The sequence below is a fragment of the Octopus bimaculoides genome, chromosome 7 (assembly GCF_046866305.1).
Source record: "Octopus bimaculoides isolate indiv1 chromosome 7, ASM4686630v1, whole genome shotgun sequence".
Taxonomy (NCBI): Eukaryota; Metazoa; Mollusca; class Cephalopoda; order Octopoda; family Octopodidae; genus Octopus; species Octopus bimaculoides.
The window spans coordinates 112,419,358-112,438,122 of record NC_142934.1 but is presented as its reverse complement, the minus strand read 5'-3'; the positions used below and the strand labels follow the sequence as shown (position 1 = coordinate 112,438,122).

The window sequence follows — 18,765 nt, the reverse complement described above, 5'->3', positions numbered from 1 at the left end:
CCACGGTCAAATGACTAAAACAAGTAAAAAAATATATATACATATAATATGCATATATATGGAAAGTTCCTGGCTTTGGGTAAAAGAAAATACAGGAGGATCAGTTGATTATGATTTTATTCAACATATTCCTTTCTCAGATTCACACACTTATTGCAGCAATCCTTCAGTTTTCCCAAACTTTTTAAAAGCACTCGGAAGGTTTGACCTCCAGCTAGGCCTTTCACAATACCCTTTTCAGCATCCCTTCATATATGATGGACTCTCCTGTAAAACATGTACAACTGACCAACCAACACATTTAGTTAGTGTATGAAACAATGAGTATTTAAGTATTTAAATCTTGACTAGAACCAGCATGACAGTATGACAAATGGACTTTGAATTCCTGACATAGTCCACCTGACAGGGTACCATACTGTTTCTGTCTGTCTGATTTTGCATAGACAGAAACCAACACATGTTTAAATGTGTGTATGCATGCATACATGCTTGTATGTATTTATAAATGTATGTATGCATGCATGTATATATGTGTCTTGAGTGTGACTTTAAATGGCAGCATCCAGTAGTGGAGCTCTGATTCAACAGTTTCAGGGCTTTGATGAGCATGGAATCATCTATTAGCTATTATTTGTTCATATGTCTACTCTGCCCTTTGCTAGAAGCACTTATCAGGGTCTTGGCTATGGACTAACTTCTATGTTAACAACTGTGAGTGAAGGACCCCTAATTCTCAGCAGACCTTCTTTCCAGGAGAAAGTAAACCTGTATAAAAAATCCAAAGTGCATTTGGTTTCTGTTTCTCTCATCTTCTGTTATACTAACAGTTTTGTCGAGCAAATCGACCCCAGGATTTATTCTTTAGAAGCCTAGATCTTATTCTATCGGTCTCTTTTGCCAAACCGCTAAGTTACGGGGACCTAAACACACCAGCATCAGTTGTCAAGCGATGTTGGGGGGGACAAACACAGACACACAAACATACATATATATATACATATATACAACAGGCTTCTTTCAGTTTCCGTCTATCAAACCACTGACAAGGCTTTGGTTGGCCCGTGGCTATAGTAGAAGATACTTGCCCAAGGTGCCACACAGTGGGTATGAACCTGGAACTATGTGGTTGGTAAGCAAGCTACTTACCACACAGCCACTCCGGCGCCTATACATGCATATATATATATATATATATATATATATATATATATATATATATATGTGTGTGTGCGTGTGTGTGTATATGTATGCACACACACACATATATATATATAAAATTTAAAAATAGGATAAAATCTTTATAAGAATTTATCAAGTAGTCAGCGTGAAAAACCTCATAAGGGAAAAATTCATAATTATTCCCTTTAAATATAGTTATCTATATTAAGGGCTTTACTACACATAAATACCTCATGCTACGAGGGACTCGATATTCATTATAGTAACTTTAACTTATAGAGTCCCTCATAGCATGAGGCATTTATGTGTAGTAATGCCCTTTATATATATATATATATATATATATATATATATATATATATATATATATATATATATGTATGTATATATATGTGTGTGTATATATCTATGTATGTATGTATATGCATGTATGCATTAAAAAAAACAAGCATATTTTTCATGCAGAATTTAAGTAAGCCAGTGTAGAGAATGGAGGAAGCTTGGTCTACGATAACTACAGACATGTATGAATTATGAAGTGCTGAGCTCATTAGCCACCAGCAAAGCCATAAGTGTGAAGTGCACGAAGTTCTTAATGGTCAGTGATGGTCTTCCTTGGTCAAGAGTGGACAACCATCATGTATGTATGTATGTATGTATGTCATTATTTAGTTTATTTCAAGATTTCTTGCCAATAGAGAAAGAACCGGATTCTAACCTAGATCCAAGGCTCCTTCATTGGAATTTCAACATCAACAGGGTGTATTTGTTTGTATGTATGTATGTATGTATGTATGTATGCATGCATGCATGAATGAATGAATGGATAGATGGATGAAGAAGGTAAAGACCAATGGAGAGACAAGTTTTAACAAAGATGTAATTAGGCGTAGGAGTGGCTGTGTGGTAAGTAGCTTGCTTACCAACCACATAGTTCCGGGTTCAGTCCCACTGCGTGGCACCTTGGGCAAGTGTCTTCTTCTATAGCCTCGGGCCGACCAAAGACTTGTGAGTGGATTTGGTAGACGGAAACTGAAAGGAGCCCGTCGTATATATGTATGTGTGGTTAAGAAGTTTGCTTCCCAGCTACATGATTTCGGGTTCAGTCCCACCGCGTGGCACCTTGGGCAAGTGTCTTCTGCTATAATCCCGGGCTAACTGAAGCCTTGTGATTGAATTTGGTAGGCGGAAGTTACTGCCGTGTGTGTATACGTCTGTGTATGTGCTTGTGCCTCTCTCCCAGAGAGTGAGAGGGGGATATGTATGTGTGTGTATATGTTCGTGTGTCTGTGTTTGTCCCCCCAACTTCGCTTGACAACCGATGCTGGTGTGTTTACGTCCCCGTAACCTAGAAGTTCGGCAAAAAGAGACCGATAGAATAAGTACTAGGCTTCCAAAGAATAAGTCCTGGGATCGATTTTCTATACTAAAGGCGATGCTCCAGCATGGCCGCAGTCAAATGACTGAAACAAGTAAAAGAGTAAAGAGTAGTATAATGCTTGAAAGGAAGGGAAATATCCTTTGACGATTAGGATGCTAGTCCTTCACCAGGAGAAAGGAAAAGAAAGAAAGAAAAAAAAAGTGTGTGGGGGGGGGGGGACAAGAGGAAAAGAAAGAAATTAGAGGCCACGAGTGAATGCGGTTCTATGAGGGGTTAGGAAGAGGAGAGGAGGCGAAGTGGTGAGTGCATGCATTGGAGGGTGTCCGTATAAAAGAAGGTGTGTGTAATAGTGTGGGGTGTATAGAGGTGTGCACATGTAGGATGGTCGTGATGTGAGATAGGGAAGGTACAAGAAGGTACAGAGGTAAACGTATTGTAGGTAAGCGGAAAGTGTAGGGAAGTGCCAGGGAAGCTAGCAAAACATTGAAAAAAAAACACGATACTTAGTGAAATAAGATAAATAATAAAGAATGAAATATATATATGTATGTAATTAGGATGTAATATGTAAAACACCAAAAGCTTTCTAGATGCGGTTATGAGAAACTAGTATAACCATCTGGATTGTTAAAATATAGGCTTTCAAAACCGAGTACGTGGACATCTGAAGTCACTGTCGCCATCAGATATGGAGTATACGAATGTTAATGAACCCCTCCAAACGTCACAAAAGCTTATATTTGAAAAAAAAAAAATGCAGCCCCCTAACTCTGCCATTTTATTAAAGCGATTCCAATTTTTACCATCTGTTTCTACGATAAATCATTATGAAAGCATGTCAAGTAAATTTTATTAATATTAGTTTTATCAGTAATACAAATGATAATTTATTATTTTTTTACACATACTTTGCATTTTTACATTCAGTAATCAGCTACGAAACAATGGCTGCCGGTTTGGTGGATTAGTTATGTCTATATTGAAATGTATCACTAATGTCTTTGTGTTGGTTATAAGTTCTTTGCTGTTTGGAGAAAAGAAATCTAATATTTCTGAGGAATCTCTACATCCGACAGATCGAAATAATTATTCCCAGAGTATTATACTTGCTCGTGCAGACCGCCACTAGTTTGCTCATTCGTTATTTTTGCCATTGTTTTACCTAAATGGCTTAGATTCCTCTCTGCTATGATCAGTTAATGTTTTGTGTTGTCTGTTAATAATCTTCTCACGTTTCTACATCTGACTGCACCAAATCATGAAGAAATATATAAGAAAAACAGTAAGTTCTTCAAATATATCTCTACTGAAAACCAATTTTATGTGCGATTGATAAAAAAATATACATAATTATATGAATTAGCTATTTGTGTTGTTATTTTTTATTCATCAAAGGTATTTTCGAAGAAATTCTTCTAATGATATTTATATCAGTGTTCATTATTAATAAGCTGCTTTCTGCATTTTATTTTATCTTGCAGCTTTTTTATATTTCTGTTCTGAAAAAAAAAAAAAAAAAAAAAGAAATCGTAATTATCAAATTGCCAAAAAAAAGTTATTTTTTAAAAAACTTATTTCTTATTTCTGTGATTTCTTTTGTTTTCTAATTTCTTTTTGCAACATCAATAATATATGTAACCGATCCATCTTCCCTTATAGCTATTTACCTTCTTAATTATGTAAACAACAGTTTGCTTTCGATCCATATGGTTCAAGGGGGGGATTTCCAGTGCGCGGCACATTTGGGCAAGTGTTTAACCCCGAGTTGCAAATGACAAAAACTGTATAAAGGCCACCGTAAATCATTTATATATCGTATACCGTTCACTAAATGTAAGCATAGACAAGGAAAAGCCAAAACGTGGCTGGTCGAATGAAGTTTCCTGCGATATTTGTTCTGCACCGAGTTGCAGACATTGATTCGTACGACGTCAGAAATGTAGTGAACGAATGATTGGCCCATTGAGACTTGTAACCAACGACGCCACTGTCACATGTTTATCAATTGAGCGAATGTTACGTGAGAATATGTATTTTAAATATTTTATTAACGTTAATCAGTATTATTATTATTACTACGTAAACTAAAGCGGTGAGGTGGTACAATCGTTAGCAGGTCCGGCAAAATGCTTGGCAGCATTTCGTCCGTTTTTACGTTCCGAGTTCTAATTTCGCTGAGTCGATTTTGCTTTTCATCAACCCACTACTGTCAAGTAATTAATGTAATTAACTTACTCCCTCCTGCGAAATTGCACGCCTTGTAAATGCAGGGCGACGAACTGGTCAAATCGCCATCTGCATTTCGTCCGTCTTTATGTTCTGAGTTCAAATTCTGTTGAGATTATCCTTTACATTATTTCCTCCCCCAAAATTTCAAGTCCTGTGCTTATAGTAGAAAGGATGGTAATTTTTCAGATTAACACCCGCACGATTACCTAACCCTAACCCTGACCCTAAAACCGTAACCCTAACACTAACCCTAAACCCTAATCCAAACCCTAACACCTTAAGGCTGACCCTAAAACCCTAACCCTAACACTCTAATGAAAATCGTGCAGGTGTTAATCTGAAAAATTACCGAAAGGATTATTATTAGATAAACTTTACTTTTCATCCCTCTGAAGTCGATCTCTCTTGGGTATATAAAGTAACCGGTCAAGTACCCTGGGTCAGTTAAATCGATTGATATCTTCCTTCCAAAATTGCTGGCCTTATAATCATTTGTAATGTACTCTTGTTGTCAAAACTAAAAACTGCCAACAGTCTTCTTAATTAGAGAGAATGGTGCACCTGTTCAAAAGTGACGAGTGAAACCATTACATATTTACAATTTCATCTTACCCTAAACGCAGAGACAGTTATTTGTAGATGTAATAGTATATTTCGCTGACTGAAAACGAACGATCAGAATGAAATTAAGCCCGTTGAAAAAGAGAACAAAACAAAACAAAAACAGCTTTTTCATTTCTTTTCTTTCTTTCTTTCTATCTTTCTCTCTCACTCCCTCTTTCTTTCCCTCTCTCTTCTCATCCTTCTCTCTCTCTCTTCCTTCCTTTCCTTCCTACCCCTCTCTTTTCCTTCCTTCCTTCCTTCCTCTTTCTCTTTTATCCTTTCTTTTCTCTTTTTCTCAATCCTTTCTTCTTTTCTTTCTCTCTTTCATCCTTTCCTTTTCTCTTTTTCTCTATCCTTCCTTCCTTAGGAGGAGGAGGAGGACACTTTTATGATTTTATTCCATGGAGCCCCAGTACAGTCTGGTTTGTGCCGATAGCATGCGAACGACACTTGCTTGAAGAAGGTCAAAGCGTGAAGGGTGATGATCGTCTGCGTAGGAAGGACTGTTTGATCGGAAGCAACCAGTTGTATGTCATTATTGTTGGGACAACAAATTTGAGCTCTCTCTCTGTTCGTTTTGATGGAATGTAGCTTTAGAAAGAGCTCCAACAACATACTATAGTATGACTGCTTGAGAGATAATTAGAGATCTTAAGTAGACAACTTCTGAGGTTCTGACGCCAAACAGATTTCAAGGATTTGGTAATGTGAAGAGCAACAGCATGTCTTACACAGGAGAGGAAATGTCTGTTACATGTGGCTCCATGAAAACTGTTTTGGCAGCTTTTGAGAAGGCATAGAAAAGATTTAAGAAGTTGGGTAATTATTTACACCAGTTACTGTCTCTAGGGGAAAAAGATTAAAGAATTTGGTGAGCGCTGGAGGTGGGCACTGTTTTAATTTAATGGAAAATATTCTCTCTTTCTCTTCCTTCCTTCCCCCCTCTCACTCTGTCTTCCTTCTTTCCCTTCCTTCCTCCCTTTTTTCTTTCCTCCCCCTCATTCTTCCTTCCCCTTTCCCTATCTTCCTCCTTTCTTTCTTCCCTACTCCTTTCTCTTCTCTTCCTTCCTTCTCTCTCTATCTTCCTCCCTTCCTCCTCCTCTTTTTCTTCCTTCTCCCTGCTCTCTTTCTTTGTGATCTGACAAAACTGTTGTTCAATCCTTGGCCATCCATTAGACCAATGAACAAAATCTTTCCTACCACGACTCTCCCATCGCGTTTTCGTGAATAATGTATCAACAACTACTTAATTCAAGGTGTCCCTTTTTTTAAAGAAAGTTGGGTGAGTTTTGAGGGAAATTTTGGTACAATTTCTAGCAATTAGAGCAACAGCATAGCAGTTTCTTTGTTAACATGATCTGACAGTTTTTTACGGTCGAAGAATGAGAATTTGAGAAGGTTTGCGTTTTATGCTATGGTTTTGTCTGCGACATTACTACTTATGGAGATGTTTTGATTAAGGAACGGAAGGTAGTAGTATTAGTCCTGCAAAGAATGCTGGAAGCCAGTTGTGTAGCTAAGTGGGAGATCTGCCTCTGGGTATTTCTTTTATAGGGGTGGAACTTTTATAAGCTTTTATAGGAGCTAGAGATAAGGAAGAGTGGAAAACTCAAGGGCTGTTTTGGGTGGCCCACGCTCTATCTATGTCATTGCTGAAAGCTTGGCACCAATTTGGTAGATGCAGGAATTGTTGTTGTGTAGTTACATCTTGATCCTAATTAATAAGACCTTTGACATAAGTAGTTAACTAGACAACTTGTATCTCTGAATATGCCATATTCCCATCTTGTTAAGAACCATTCTGCACATTCTGACATTCGCAGGTTGGTTGTGTGTTGTAGTCAGGACATGTACTTGCTCTTCTGCCTTGTCGTTTTCTGTGGACAATGGAGGTAGGAAGTTGCACTTGTTTTGAATGCCCCTCTTGCATGTCTTCACTTTATTATTGGTGCTATGCAAGGCAGCGAGCTGGGAGAAATGTTAGCTCACCGGGCGAAATGATTATAAGGTTTTAATTGGCCCTGGGCTATAGTAGAAGATACTTACCTAAGGTGCCATGTAGGGGGACTGAACCCAAAACCATGTGGCTGGAAAGCAAGCTTCTTAATTTCACAGCCATGTCTGTACCTGTCTTCCTCTGTAAATATTTTCTTATTGGTTCAGTCTTCAATTTCTCTTGTCTATTTTCTTCAATAGCCTGTCCCTTTGTATCTTTCTTTGTCCCTTAATATTTATACTGTTTTGTTTTATTGCTTCAGAATTCCTCACCAAAGATACATCAAGGAATCAATGAAGAATAAGAAGGACTGAGCAATGACATTGTCAAGATCTACAACTTCAGTTATATAATAACCTTGAAGTAATTCATGAAATTATACAAGAATTATCTTTGTATTTAACAAACAACTAACGACAACATGGAGGAGACTTTACGTGAAAATCTTGTTCCTTCTACTGAAATAAAAACCGAGAGTAAAGATTTATCCCATGAAATGCAATTAAATATCACAAAGAAATTCTACACCTGTGAAGTATGTTTACTTATATTCTCTGATATAGAAAGTTTGACTAATCACAAATATATCCACACAGATAAAAAAACATATCACTGTGATATCTGTGGTAAAGTGTTTACAGTCCGTTCAAAATTGACTCGTCATAAACTCACTCACACGGGGGATAAACCATATCAGTGTAGTGTCTGTGCTAAGACTTTCTCACAGAAGAATAATTTATCTCGTCACGAATATACACACTTAAAAGAAAAACCATGCCAATGTGATATATGTGGTAAAATATTCTCTAAGAATTCAAAATTAGCTCGTCATAAATGTACACATACAAATGAGAAAGTATACCGCTGTGATATCTGTGGCAAAACATTTTCAAACATAGCTAATTTAACTAATCACAAACATACTCACATTGCAGAAAAACCATTTCAGTGTGATATCTGTGGTAAAATATTCTCAACAATTGGAACTTTATCTTCTCATAAACGTATCCATTCAGATGAAAAACCTTATCATTGTGATGTCTGTGGCAAAGCCTTCAAAGTACTTAGAAAATTAACTGCTCATAAACGTATTCATACTGATGACAAGCCATACCTTTGTGATATCTGTGGTAAGACATTTACTACAAATAGAACATTGACTGTCCATAAACGTCTTCATGTTGATGAAAAACTCCATGATTGTGATGTCTGTGGGAAAACGTTTTCTAAAAGCAAAATATTAACCATCCATAAGCGTATTCACATGGATGAGAAACCATACCACTGTGATGTCTGTGGTAAAGCATTTTCTCAAAATGGATATTTAACTTACCATAAGCTGATTCACACAGGAGAAAAACCATACCACTGTGCTATTTGTAGCAAAACATTTTCTCGGAATGATTACTTGAAACGTCATGTACGTACTCATACAGGAGAAAAACCATATGAATGTGATATCTGTGGTAAAAGATTCTCTGGAAGTGCAAATCTATCTTGTCATAAACGTATACATACAGGTAGTAAACCATACCATTGCGATATCTGTGGTAAAACATTCTCAACAACTGGAAATTTATCTTGTCATAAGCGTATTCATTCAAACGAAAAACCATATCAGTGTGATATCTGTAATAAAACATTCTCTCAGAGTGGGCATTTAAGTAATCACCGAAATATTCACACGGGGGAGAAACCATACCAGTGTGATATCTGTGGTAAAAGATTTGCGGTAAGTGGAGATTTGTCTCGTCACAGACGTATTCACACTGTTGAGAAACCTTACCAGTGTGATGTCTGTTTTAAGAAATTCAGTGTTAGTGAAAATTTAACTTCTCATAAACTTATCCACACAGAGAAAGCACACCAGTGTGACATCTGTAATAAATTATTTGCCAGAAAGAGATATTTAGTTCGGCACAAACATATTCATACTGGTGTGAAGCCATACCGCTGTGATGTCTGTTCTAAGACATTCTCTCGGAAGGAATATTTGACACATCACAAACGTATTCATAATGGAGAGGAAGCATATCATTGTGATAAATGTGGCAAAACATTCTCAGAGAATTCTGAATTAAATTATCACAAATGTATTCGCAAGAGTGACAAATCACACCGTTGCAGTGTTTGTGGTAAAACTTTCACTCAGAATTTGGTCTTAACTATTCATAAACGTACTCACACAGGTGAGAAACCATACCACTGTGATATCTGTGGTAAAAAATTCTTGATAAGTGGAAGTTTGTCATCTCATAAACGTGTTCATTCAGAGTGGAACCCATATGAGTATGATACCTCTGGTAAAACATTTTCTGAAAACAAGCTTCTAACCAATCACCAAAGTATTCATGGACGTGTAAAACAATATCGCTATGATAGCTATGGAAAAGAATTGTATCAGAGTGGAGATTTAGCTTACAATAAACATATTGACGCTGGTGAAAAACTCTACCAGTCTAATATCTTTGGTAAAGAACTCACTGTAAATGAAAATTTAACTTCTCATAAGAATATTTATGCTGGTGAGAAACTGCATCAGTGTGATATCTGTGGTAAAGTATTTGCACTGAAGAGATATTTAATAGTTCACAAATGTATTTTCACAGGTGAGAAACCATACCACTGTGACATGTGTGGTAGGACTTTCTCTCGAAATGAATATTTAACACTTCACAAACGTCTTCACACAGGAGATAAGCCATATCAGTGTGATATCTGTGCTAAAACATTCTCTGCGAATATAATTTTAACTTGTCATAGACGTTTTCACACAGGAGAGAAACCACGCCGTTGCGATATCTGTACTAAAAGATTCTGGTTTAAAGCTACTTTAAATAGGCACCAGCGCACTCACTTACCAAAAATATCCTTCTAGTCATCTTCCATAAAAATCATGTGGTTTACACGCAGCTGTGTTCCACTGGTAAAGAACTCTGCCAAGTATACTTAGAACACATCCTCTACCAACACCACTGGAAGGTATTATGAGCTTTAGCACTGCCATTGAGATTAAAAAAAAATCAAACAATACCTTTGTGTTCTTTGTGCTCTATTGCTTCACAAAACTACTGTAGAGTCTTTTGGGTCTGTGCCCAGAGTGTCGCAACTTCTTGGAATCTTCCACTCTACCATTCCTCCAGCAAGGACTTCCTCTGTTGGCAACACATCTGTTGTGAAAACTTCCCCATTTGCCATGCACTTAGCTTCCAACTGACCGAAACTCACTACAAACCTTTCTTCTGAATGCTTCTGTTATCATCAACACACTGTCATGACGAAACTAGAAAATACCTATCCTGTGGAGTTTATGTGTTATCACATCTGTTGAAGTAGAAGACCAGGGTCCCTTTTTCAGACATAAGAGATTGTTAAAAAGCCTACAAAGCTGCAGCTTAGATTGCAACAAGGACCTTCTTTATAGAATACAAAGATTGTAAGAATCCAACTAAGTATCAGGGAACAACGATGTCTCAATACAACACAACGTTCTTATGTTGGACACTAAATATGATTATGACTAGGGTCAAAACCCCTTTGGTCATAAATGACCATGGGATTGCACCTAGAAAGCTCCCTTCGGAAGCACAAGTCTGGGAAAGGTTATTTATGGAAGATCAACAGTCACTCATGCATACCAGCCTCCTCTCTCCATGCCACTGACGTTATCATAGGGAAAGGCAAAAGTCGATACAGCTTGGCACCAGTGACATCACAACTCATTTCTACAGCTGAGTGAACTGGAGCAATGTGAAATAAAGCGTCTTGCTCAAGAACACAACACAGCCTGGTTCAAGAATTGAACTCACTACCTCATGATTATGAGCCTGACGCTCTAACCACTGGGCCATGCTCCTTCACATGACTGTGACTAGTGCTTGGGTATTCATCAAGTTGAGTCTATCAGTACGATTTGGGCTGTCATGACAGACTTCATGCAGCAGAAAATAAGTGTCGTTGGGTTAGGGTTACTTTTGCTGTTGAAGGCTTTCACTGGAAGGGACACCAGCTTGTTACAAGGGGATCTTCCAGCTATTGTTAGTACTCATTTACATATGAGCAAACTGGAGCAATGGAAAAGGAAGTTCTTTACTTAAGGACACGGCACCACCTCCTCCAGGAACTGAAACCACAATCTTATGATTTTGAGCCTTGCATGCTAACCACTGGGACCCATACCTTTAGTTAGTATTTGTTAACCACTGTACATTGTGTGAGAAGATCAAAGTTTATCCCTGTCTCCAGAGGGATATATTTACCCTGATGGGATATGACCCATCCCCTCTGGAATAGGAGAGGCAAGATGATATAAGACTATCTGATACATATTTAGTTCTGCAACCCTGGGACTATATCCTATTAGCCAGCCTTCTCACTTGAAACGAGTGAAGTAAATGGATTAACAGGTGTGGTGTATCTCAACATACAAAACTTTATTATGACTAATTTATTCAGTCTAAGGTTACACCATCAGAGGTTTAGGAAACAACTAATTACTGGTGAAAGTCTGGTCGTCTTTTCCATGTGGAAAAATATTTAAGCTTCACAGTAACAGCTATGCATAGAATCAAAATGTAACCTTAACCCATATATGCCCATAAAAAATTTCACTGTATTTAGATTAAACGTTATAGTAAGCTTTCACAATCTGGAAGAGAAGGACAATATGGAACTGTTAGCTACGGGTGTCGACTACCAACTGAACATTTCGTGTGCTGAGTCAGATGCTTCCCGGCGAGTTCATATCCAACACAAGTAGGAGCAGGTTTTGCATTGCGAAAATGCAACCAGGGGTATATGTTGGTTAATGATGAAACAACTATCTCTGGTTCACTGGAACCATTGGAACTATTTCAAATTATTCTCAAAAAGAAGAGCTGAATTTGTTTACTTCTGGACTGAGGATAAATGAGTACCAAATTCCATATTGGAACAAAATAGGGCACCACTTTCAAAAATACTAAATCATTTCTCATCTGCAACAAAAAAACAAAAGACTGAAGTCTGGTTTGATTCATTTTGCTTTTATATTAATTTAGAGGAGAACTTGTTGTACAAAAATTAGCAAAGCTAGTAGAATGATTAGATGGTTCAATGGACAGCATTGTTATTTTGATTACCATCAAGAACGAAGCCCTAATCTTGACAGACTTTACTGTGGGAGTCATCTTAACCCTTTTGTTGCCATATTTCTGTTGAAATATCCTGTCTTTGTTTCAATTAATTTTGAAAATAATTTAGTAAAGTATTTTTGTCATTATTAAGCTGTTGTTTGGAATGTAAAGTAACATGAAATTTTGATGGAAGCTTTTAATTAAGATCATTTTCTTTTGAATGAGAATTTTGTTATCACAGATTCAGGAATGGTCTCAGGCAGGTACCTAAAGGGTTAATGATTTACTCTTTGAAACAAAGGAACAACCAAAAAGACATTTTATTCATGTATTAAATGGGCTTAGCTATTAACTCTGCTAATTAGCCATCTCATGTAGCTTCAATTATTGTAAAAAAAACCCAAAAAACTAAAAAAACGATGAAAATGTTATTTCTAAAGATAGTTGTTAATAGTCCCCCAAATTATAATCTTATTAAAGTAGTTTTTCATTCAGAATCATTCTTGAGGCACATCTTTTATCAGTTCTCTTTTACTTTGTTTTAGTCATTGGACTGTGGCCATGCTGGGGCACCACCTCGAAGGGTTTAGTCAAACAAATTAACCCCAGTTTATAATTTTTTGTTTATAAAGTCTGGGACTTATTCTATTTGTCTCTTTTGCCAAACAGCTAATGTTACAGGGATGTAAACAAACAAACACTGGTTGTCAAGTGGCAGTGTGGGACCAAACATAGTTGCACGCCCCCTCCCTCCCACCCCCATACACGACAGGCTTCCTTCCAGTATCCATCTATCAAATTCCCTCTCAAGACATTGGTCAGCCGAGGGTTATAGCAGAAGCCTAGTGTGGTGTGCAGTGGGACAGAACCCAAAACCATATAGTTGGAAACAAGCTTCTTAACCTCACAGCCATGCCTGTGCCTATTGTTCTAAGTTCTGGGATTTCATTTTTCTCTTTAATACAAATACCTCATCCCTTCCAATCCAATTCAATCCATTTTTTCCCCCATGCTGGGATTGGTTGCATAAGTTTTCCCATAATGCCATATCACCATATCATTAAGCTCCTTGTCAATCCTGATTTAGCAAACCTTTGATGGAAGGTGCCCCAGTGACAACCAACCCTAAATATACAGACCTGTATATTTAGAACTGCCATGTCAGTTGTGTCATTCCTTATGTTAGTTGAGTGTGATTTGAGGGAAAATTGGCTGCATTTTCTAGCAGGTTGAGCAGCTACATGCAGGCTCCCTTTTATCACCAGATTTAGTGAATGTGGTCTTGAAAAATATTTCACCCCAACATGTTATTCGGTTTATCCTTAACTCTAGCATTTAGATTATTTTGTCAAATGTATCATTTCATTATTCATATCGTTTTGAATTAATCTGCATTATTTTGTAGTTGCATGGATTAGTGGTCAGGATGTTGGACTCATGATGGTAAGATTGTGGTTTCGATTCCTAGACCGGGTGACATGTTGTGTTCTTGAGCAAGACACTTCATTTCACATTACTCCATTCCACTCAGCTGGTAAAAATGAGTATCTTGTGACAGACTGGTGTCCCATCCAGGAGTTAGAGTATAAAAATATATGCGCCTTGGAAACTAGGAAACTGGCCCCCTTTGTGTTTATATAACTCGGAAAGGATCTCTATCTTGAGTTGCAAGACTTGTTTATTTTTAGAATGACATTGTAGGGTAGGTGAGAAAGGCCAGATCTGGTCAGTTTGAACATAAGACAGGCAGAATATTTGGACCAGATTTGGCTAGATTAAATGTTAAAGAGTTAAAGCACTAATGTATGCTCATATTGATTTTTACACAGGCACACAGCTTCAAATTTGGGGCTGAGTATAGTTGATAATATGGACCCTAGTATTTCACTGGTACCCATTTTAATTCCCCAAGCCATCCCCACCACCACCACTACTAAAGATTAAAGGGAAAGCCGACCGGATTCAAAATAAACATGTTAAGGATTATAACTAAATACCACAAGTCATTTCATTCAGGGTCCCGAAGACTCGGCCAAACCATTCTATCCTTTGTAACCATGTTAACGAGATGTCCAATTATAAATTTTGTAATGAAATTCAAATATGCTACACTTTTATGCTTGGAAATAAAATGTCATTAAAGACCAACTCACCATCATCATCATCATTGTTTTAGTGTTTATTTTCCCATTCAATCATTAGTCATTTGTCATTTGTAGTTTGTGTCACAATTACTTTTTGGTCTTTTATCATTTCTGCTGTTTTACCTAGTATTCTGAGATCTAACTACTACTTCTTTTCATACCATTGAGCTTTTAGAAACAACAGCCAAATCTCCCTCAATTCACATCTTTCATTTCTTTTTAGAAAAAAATGCTACATCAGATAATGGAGTTACAGTTGAAAATGTGTTGGCACTCTGTTGCCTACGACGTCGAGGGTTCCAGTTGATCCGATCAAAGGAACAGCCTACTCGTGAAGTTAACGTGCAAGTGGCTGAGCATTCCACAGACACATGTACCCTTAACGTAGTTCTCGGGGATATTCAGCGTGACACAGTGTGACAAGGCTGACCCCTTTGAATTACAGGCACAACAGAAACAGGAAGTAAGAGTGAGAGAAAGTTGTGGTGAAAGAGTACAGCAGGGTTCGCCACCACCTCCTGCCGGAGACTCGTGGAGCTTTTAGGTGTTTTCGCTCAATAAACACTCACAACGCCCGGTCTGGGAATCGAAACCGTGATTCCGCTGTCCTAACCACTGGGCCATTGCGCCTCCATGGAGTTACAGTTATACTGTAACTAAAAACAAAAGTGAAGGAATGGTTGAGTTTGAAACCTTGCATTATCAATTTGACTTGCTGGCTGAAGATTCCTGTCTAACTCTCATAGACATATAATGATATTGATGCAAAGTTTTTGAATTAATCTAAGAAATGACATCTTATCAAACTTAGGTTTACACCCATGACATACACCCATGACATACACCCATGACATACAATAGCAGCTGTGTATTAAAAGGCTGGCTTCTTATTTGGACAGGTGTCATATGTATTCTTATTTCTTTACTGCCCACAAGGGGCTACACACAGAGGGGACAAACAAGGACAGACAAACGGATTAAGTCGATTAGATCGTCCCCAGTGTGTAACTGGTACTTAATTTATCAACCCCAAAAGGATGAAAGGTAAAGTCGACTTTGGCGGAATTTGAACTCGGAACGTAACTGCAGACGAAATATCGCTAAGCATTTTGCCTGGCGTGCTAACGTTTCTGCCAGCTCGCCGCCTGTCTTCGTGTAAGGACCTTGTGCCATTGCATATCATGAGAGATGACTAGCAAGGAATCTGTCCATAAAACAGATGTTAAATGATGATGATGATGATGATGTATACATTTATGGTTAAATAAGCCATCACTTAAAACTTGAAGTCCCAGTCAACACCAAATTTATAATAAATTTGACTATACTCTCAGCATTGACTTACCCCACAAGTAAATGTTCTGTTGTTACTACAAGGGCGTGTGCTGAAAAGTTCTTGGCTTTGGGATAAAGAAAATACAGGAAGATCAGTTAATTATGATTTTATTCAACATGTTCCCCTCTCAGATTCTCACACATACTGCAGGTTTTTTAAGCCCTGCAAAACTTGGAAGGTTGGATCTCCAGCCAGGACTTTCGCAATAACTTTAAAGACAGAAACTTTTCAGCACCCATTTGTAGCTTTGAAATTTTGTAGGTTAGGTATTGGACTAGCAGCTGTGGGTTTCATTTGTTTAAAAAAAAAAAAAAAATTACGAACTGCTGACATCAGCTATTAAAACAGATGTTTATAATCAAATGTCTATCAATCTATCACAGCACTGTATTCGTTTACAAAGAGTTAGTGGTAAATATGATTGAGACATATGTTGGAATATTGTTTATATTTCGTGGTTGTAGGAATGAAAGAGTGACTTGAAGGTATTATATCAACCATATATATATTGGTTATTGAGGTGAACAGAACAAGATCTGGGTGAATCAGTACAAAATTGCCGTTTTATGACAGTTGTGAAAAAATCTTGTTTATGATAACTCCCTAACTGCATTGAACACAACATTGGCAAGTTAATTGGATCAAATCTTTTTAGCATTATTCAGAAGTGAACAAACATTATCTTGTTATGGTGAACAAGAAAGATTTCTTTATCCAGAGTTTTTGTTCACTTTCAGCATAAAGAAATTCTTTAAACATTGTATAAAGGAAAAAAAAAATGTAAATCTAAATGTAATAATAATATGTAAGGAAAAGAAATGAAAATGAAAATGCAAAGAAGATAAATGATAAAATAGGTGCAGTGATGCACAAACCTGAATGGATCATCATCATCATCATCATCATCATGTATGTATGTCGTGGCACTCCGACAGAACAGCCCGCTTGTGAAATTAACGTGCAAGTGGCTGAGCACTCCACAGACACATGTACCCTCAATGTAGTTCTCAGAGAGATTCAGTGTGAAACAGAGAGTGACAAGGCTGGTCCTTTGAAATACAAGTACAATAGAAACAAGAAGAAAGAATGAGAGAAAGTTGTGGCGAAAGAGTACAGAAGGGTTCACCAGCACCCCCTGCTGGAGCCTTGTGGAGCTTTAGGTGTTTTTGCTCAATAAACGCAATGCTCGGTCTGGGAATCGAAACCGCAATCCTATGACGAGTTCGCTGCCCTAACCACCGGGCCATTGTGCCTTCACATGTATGTATGTATGTATGTGCTTACATGCGTGTGTGTGTATATATATATAATATATATACACACATACATACATACATGCATGCATACATACATACATATATACATACATGCATACATACATACATGTGTGTGTATATATATATATATATATATATATACACACATACATACATGTGTGTATATATATATAATATATATACACACACATACATACATGCATACATGTGTGTGTGCAGGCGCGTGTTTTGGTTTCGACGACTGGGGCTGGCTTCCACGACTGAGTCCTTCAAAGTGGTGCTCCAGCATGGTCGCAGTCCAATGACTGAAATAAAGCGAAATAAAAGCTACCTCCACGAAGAAGTGCCGGTCACTCAAAGTGGATGGAAGAGGTGGAAGAGGGAGACGCAGCAGAACCCGGAACGAAGTACTGAAGGACGATCTCAGGACACTGAACCTTATGGAGGAGATGACAAAGGTCTGGGATATCTGACGCCTTGCTGTACTCAGGACGACCCAGAAGGAGTGTTACTGCTGCCCCCTAATGAAGAGGATACACTTGCAAGATCCCCAGTGCCAGTGCCATGTAAAAAGCACTCGTGCTGGTATCATATAAAAGCGTCTGCCTAAAAAGCATGCAGTACGCCCTGTAAAATGGTTGGTGTTAGAATGGGCATCCAGCTATAAAAAAAAACCAAGCGGAATCAGACTGGAACCTGGTGCAGCTATTCTGCTCGCCAACTCTGGTCAAACCGTCCGACATGGAAAATGGACGGTAAAGAATGATGGCGACAACGATGACGATTGGTGATGAATGGTAGGACGAGTTGAAAAGCTACGTTAAAGAGATGCATTCGAAGTTGGTACGACATTATGTCAACACACACACACACCATTCATTAACACATACATATTTGTTTTTCTGAAAGCAGACTTTATTAAGAGGATATCGCAAAAGAAAGAAAAAAGAAATACTTTTGACTGTCACTTTCCGTAAAATCAGAAACGACTAAAGGGAAATAACTCCTGTTTGTTAGCAATATGGAATGCCTAACAAAGAAAAAAAACCCCATCTTATTTTACTCTTACTCTTTTACTGGTTTCAGTCATTTGACTGCGGCCATGCTGGAGCACCGCCTTTAGTCGAGCAAATCGACCCCAGGACTTATTCTTTGTAAGCCTAGTACTTATTCTATCGGTCCGTTTTGCCGAACCGCTAAGTTACAGGGACGTAAAGACACCAGCATCTGTTGTCAAGCGATGCTGGTTGGGGACAAACACAAACACACACACACACATACATATATATATATGTAAACATATATACGACGGGCTTCTTTCAGTTTCCGTCTACCAAATCCACTCACAAAGCTTTGGTCGGCTCGAGGCTATAGAAGAAGACACTTGCCCAAGGTGCCCCGCATTGGAACTGAACCCAGAACCATGTGGTTAGTCAGCAAGCTACTTACCACACAGGGAGTAGAGATGAAATTTATTTTTCGATTTTCTGGGTTGATTACATG

At 37.9% G+C, this 18,765-nt stretch overlaps 1 protein-coding gene across 2 annotated transcripts; it reads left to right on the top strand.

Annotated features, from left to right (window-relative positions):
- The first annotated feature begins 3,539 nt into the window (after positions 1–3,539).
- Positions 3,540–14,669, top strand: LOC106881574 (uncharacterized). Of its 2 annotated transcripts, none has more exons than XM_014932030.3 (2): positions 3,540–3,845; positions 7,654–14,669. In XM_014932030.3, the coding sequence occupies exon 2, from the start codon at positions 7,813–7,815 to the stop codon at positions 10,267–10,269; it is 2,457 nt and encodes an 818-aa protein (XP_014787516.1). In that variant the 5' UTR covers positions 3,540–3,845; positions 7,654–7,812; the 3' UTR covers positions 10,270–14,669. The 2 variants fall into 2 exon arrangements, with proteins under 2 accessions (XP_014787516.1, XP_089211912.1); XM_089355786.1 differs by lacking the exon at positions 3,540–3,845 and adding an exon at positions 4,650–4,785.
- Positions 14,670–18,765: the final 4,096 nt, after the last annotated feature.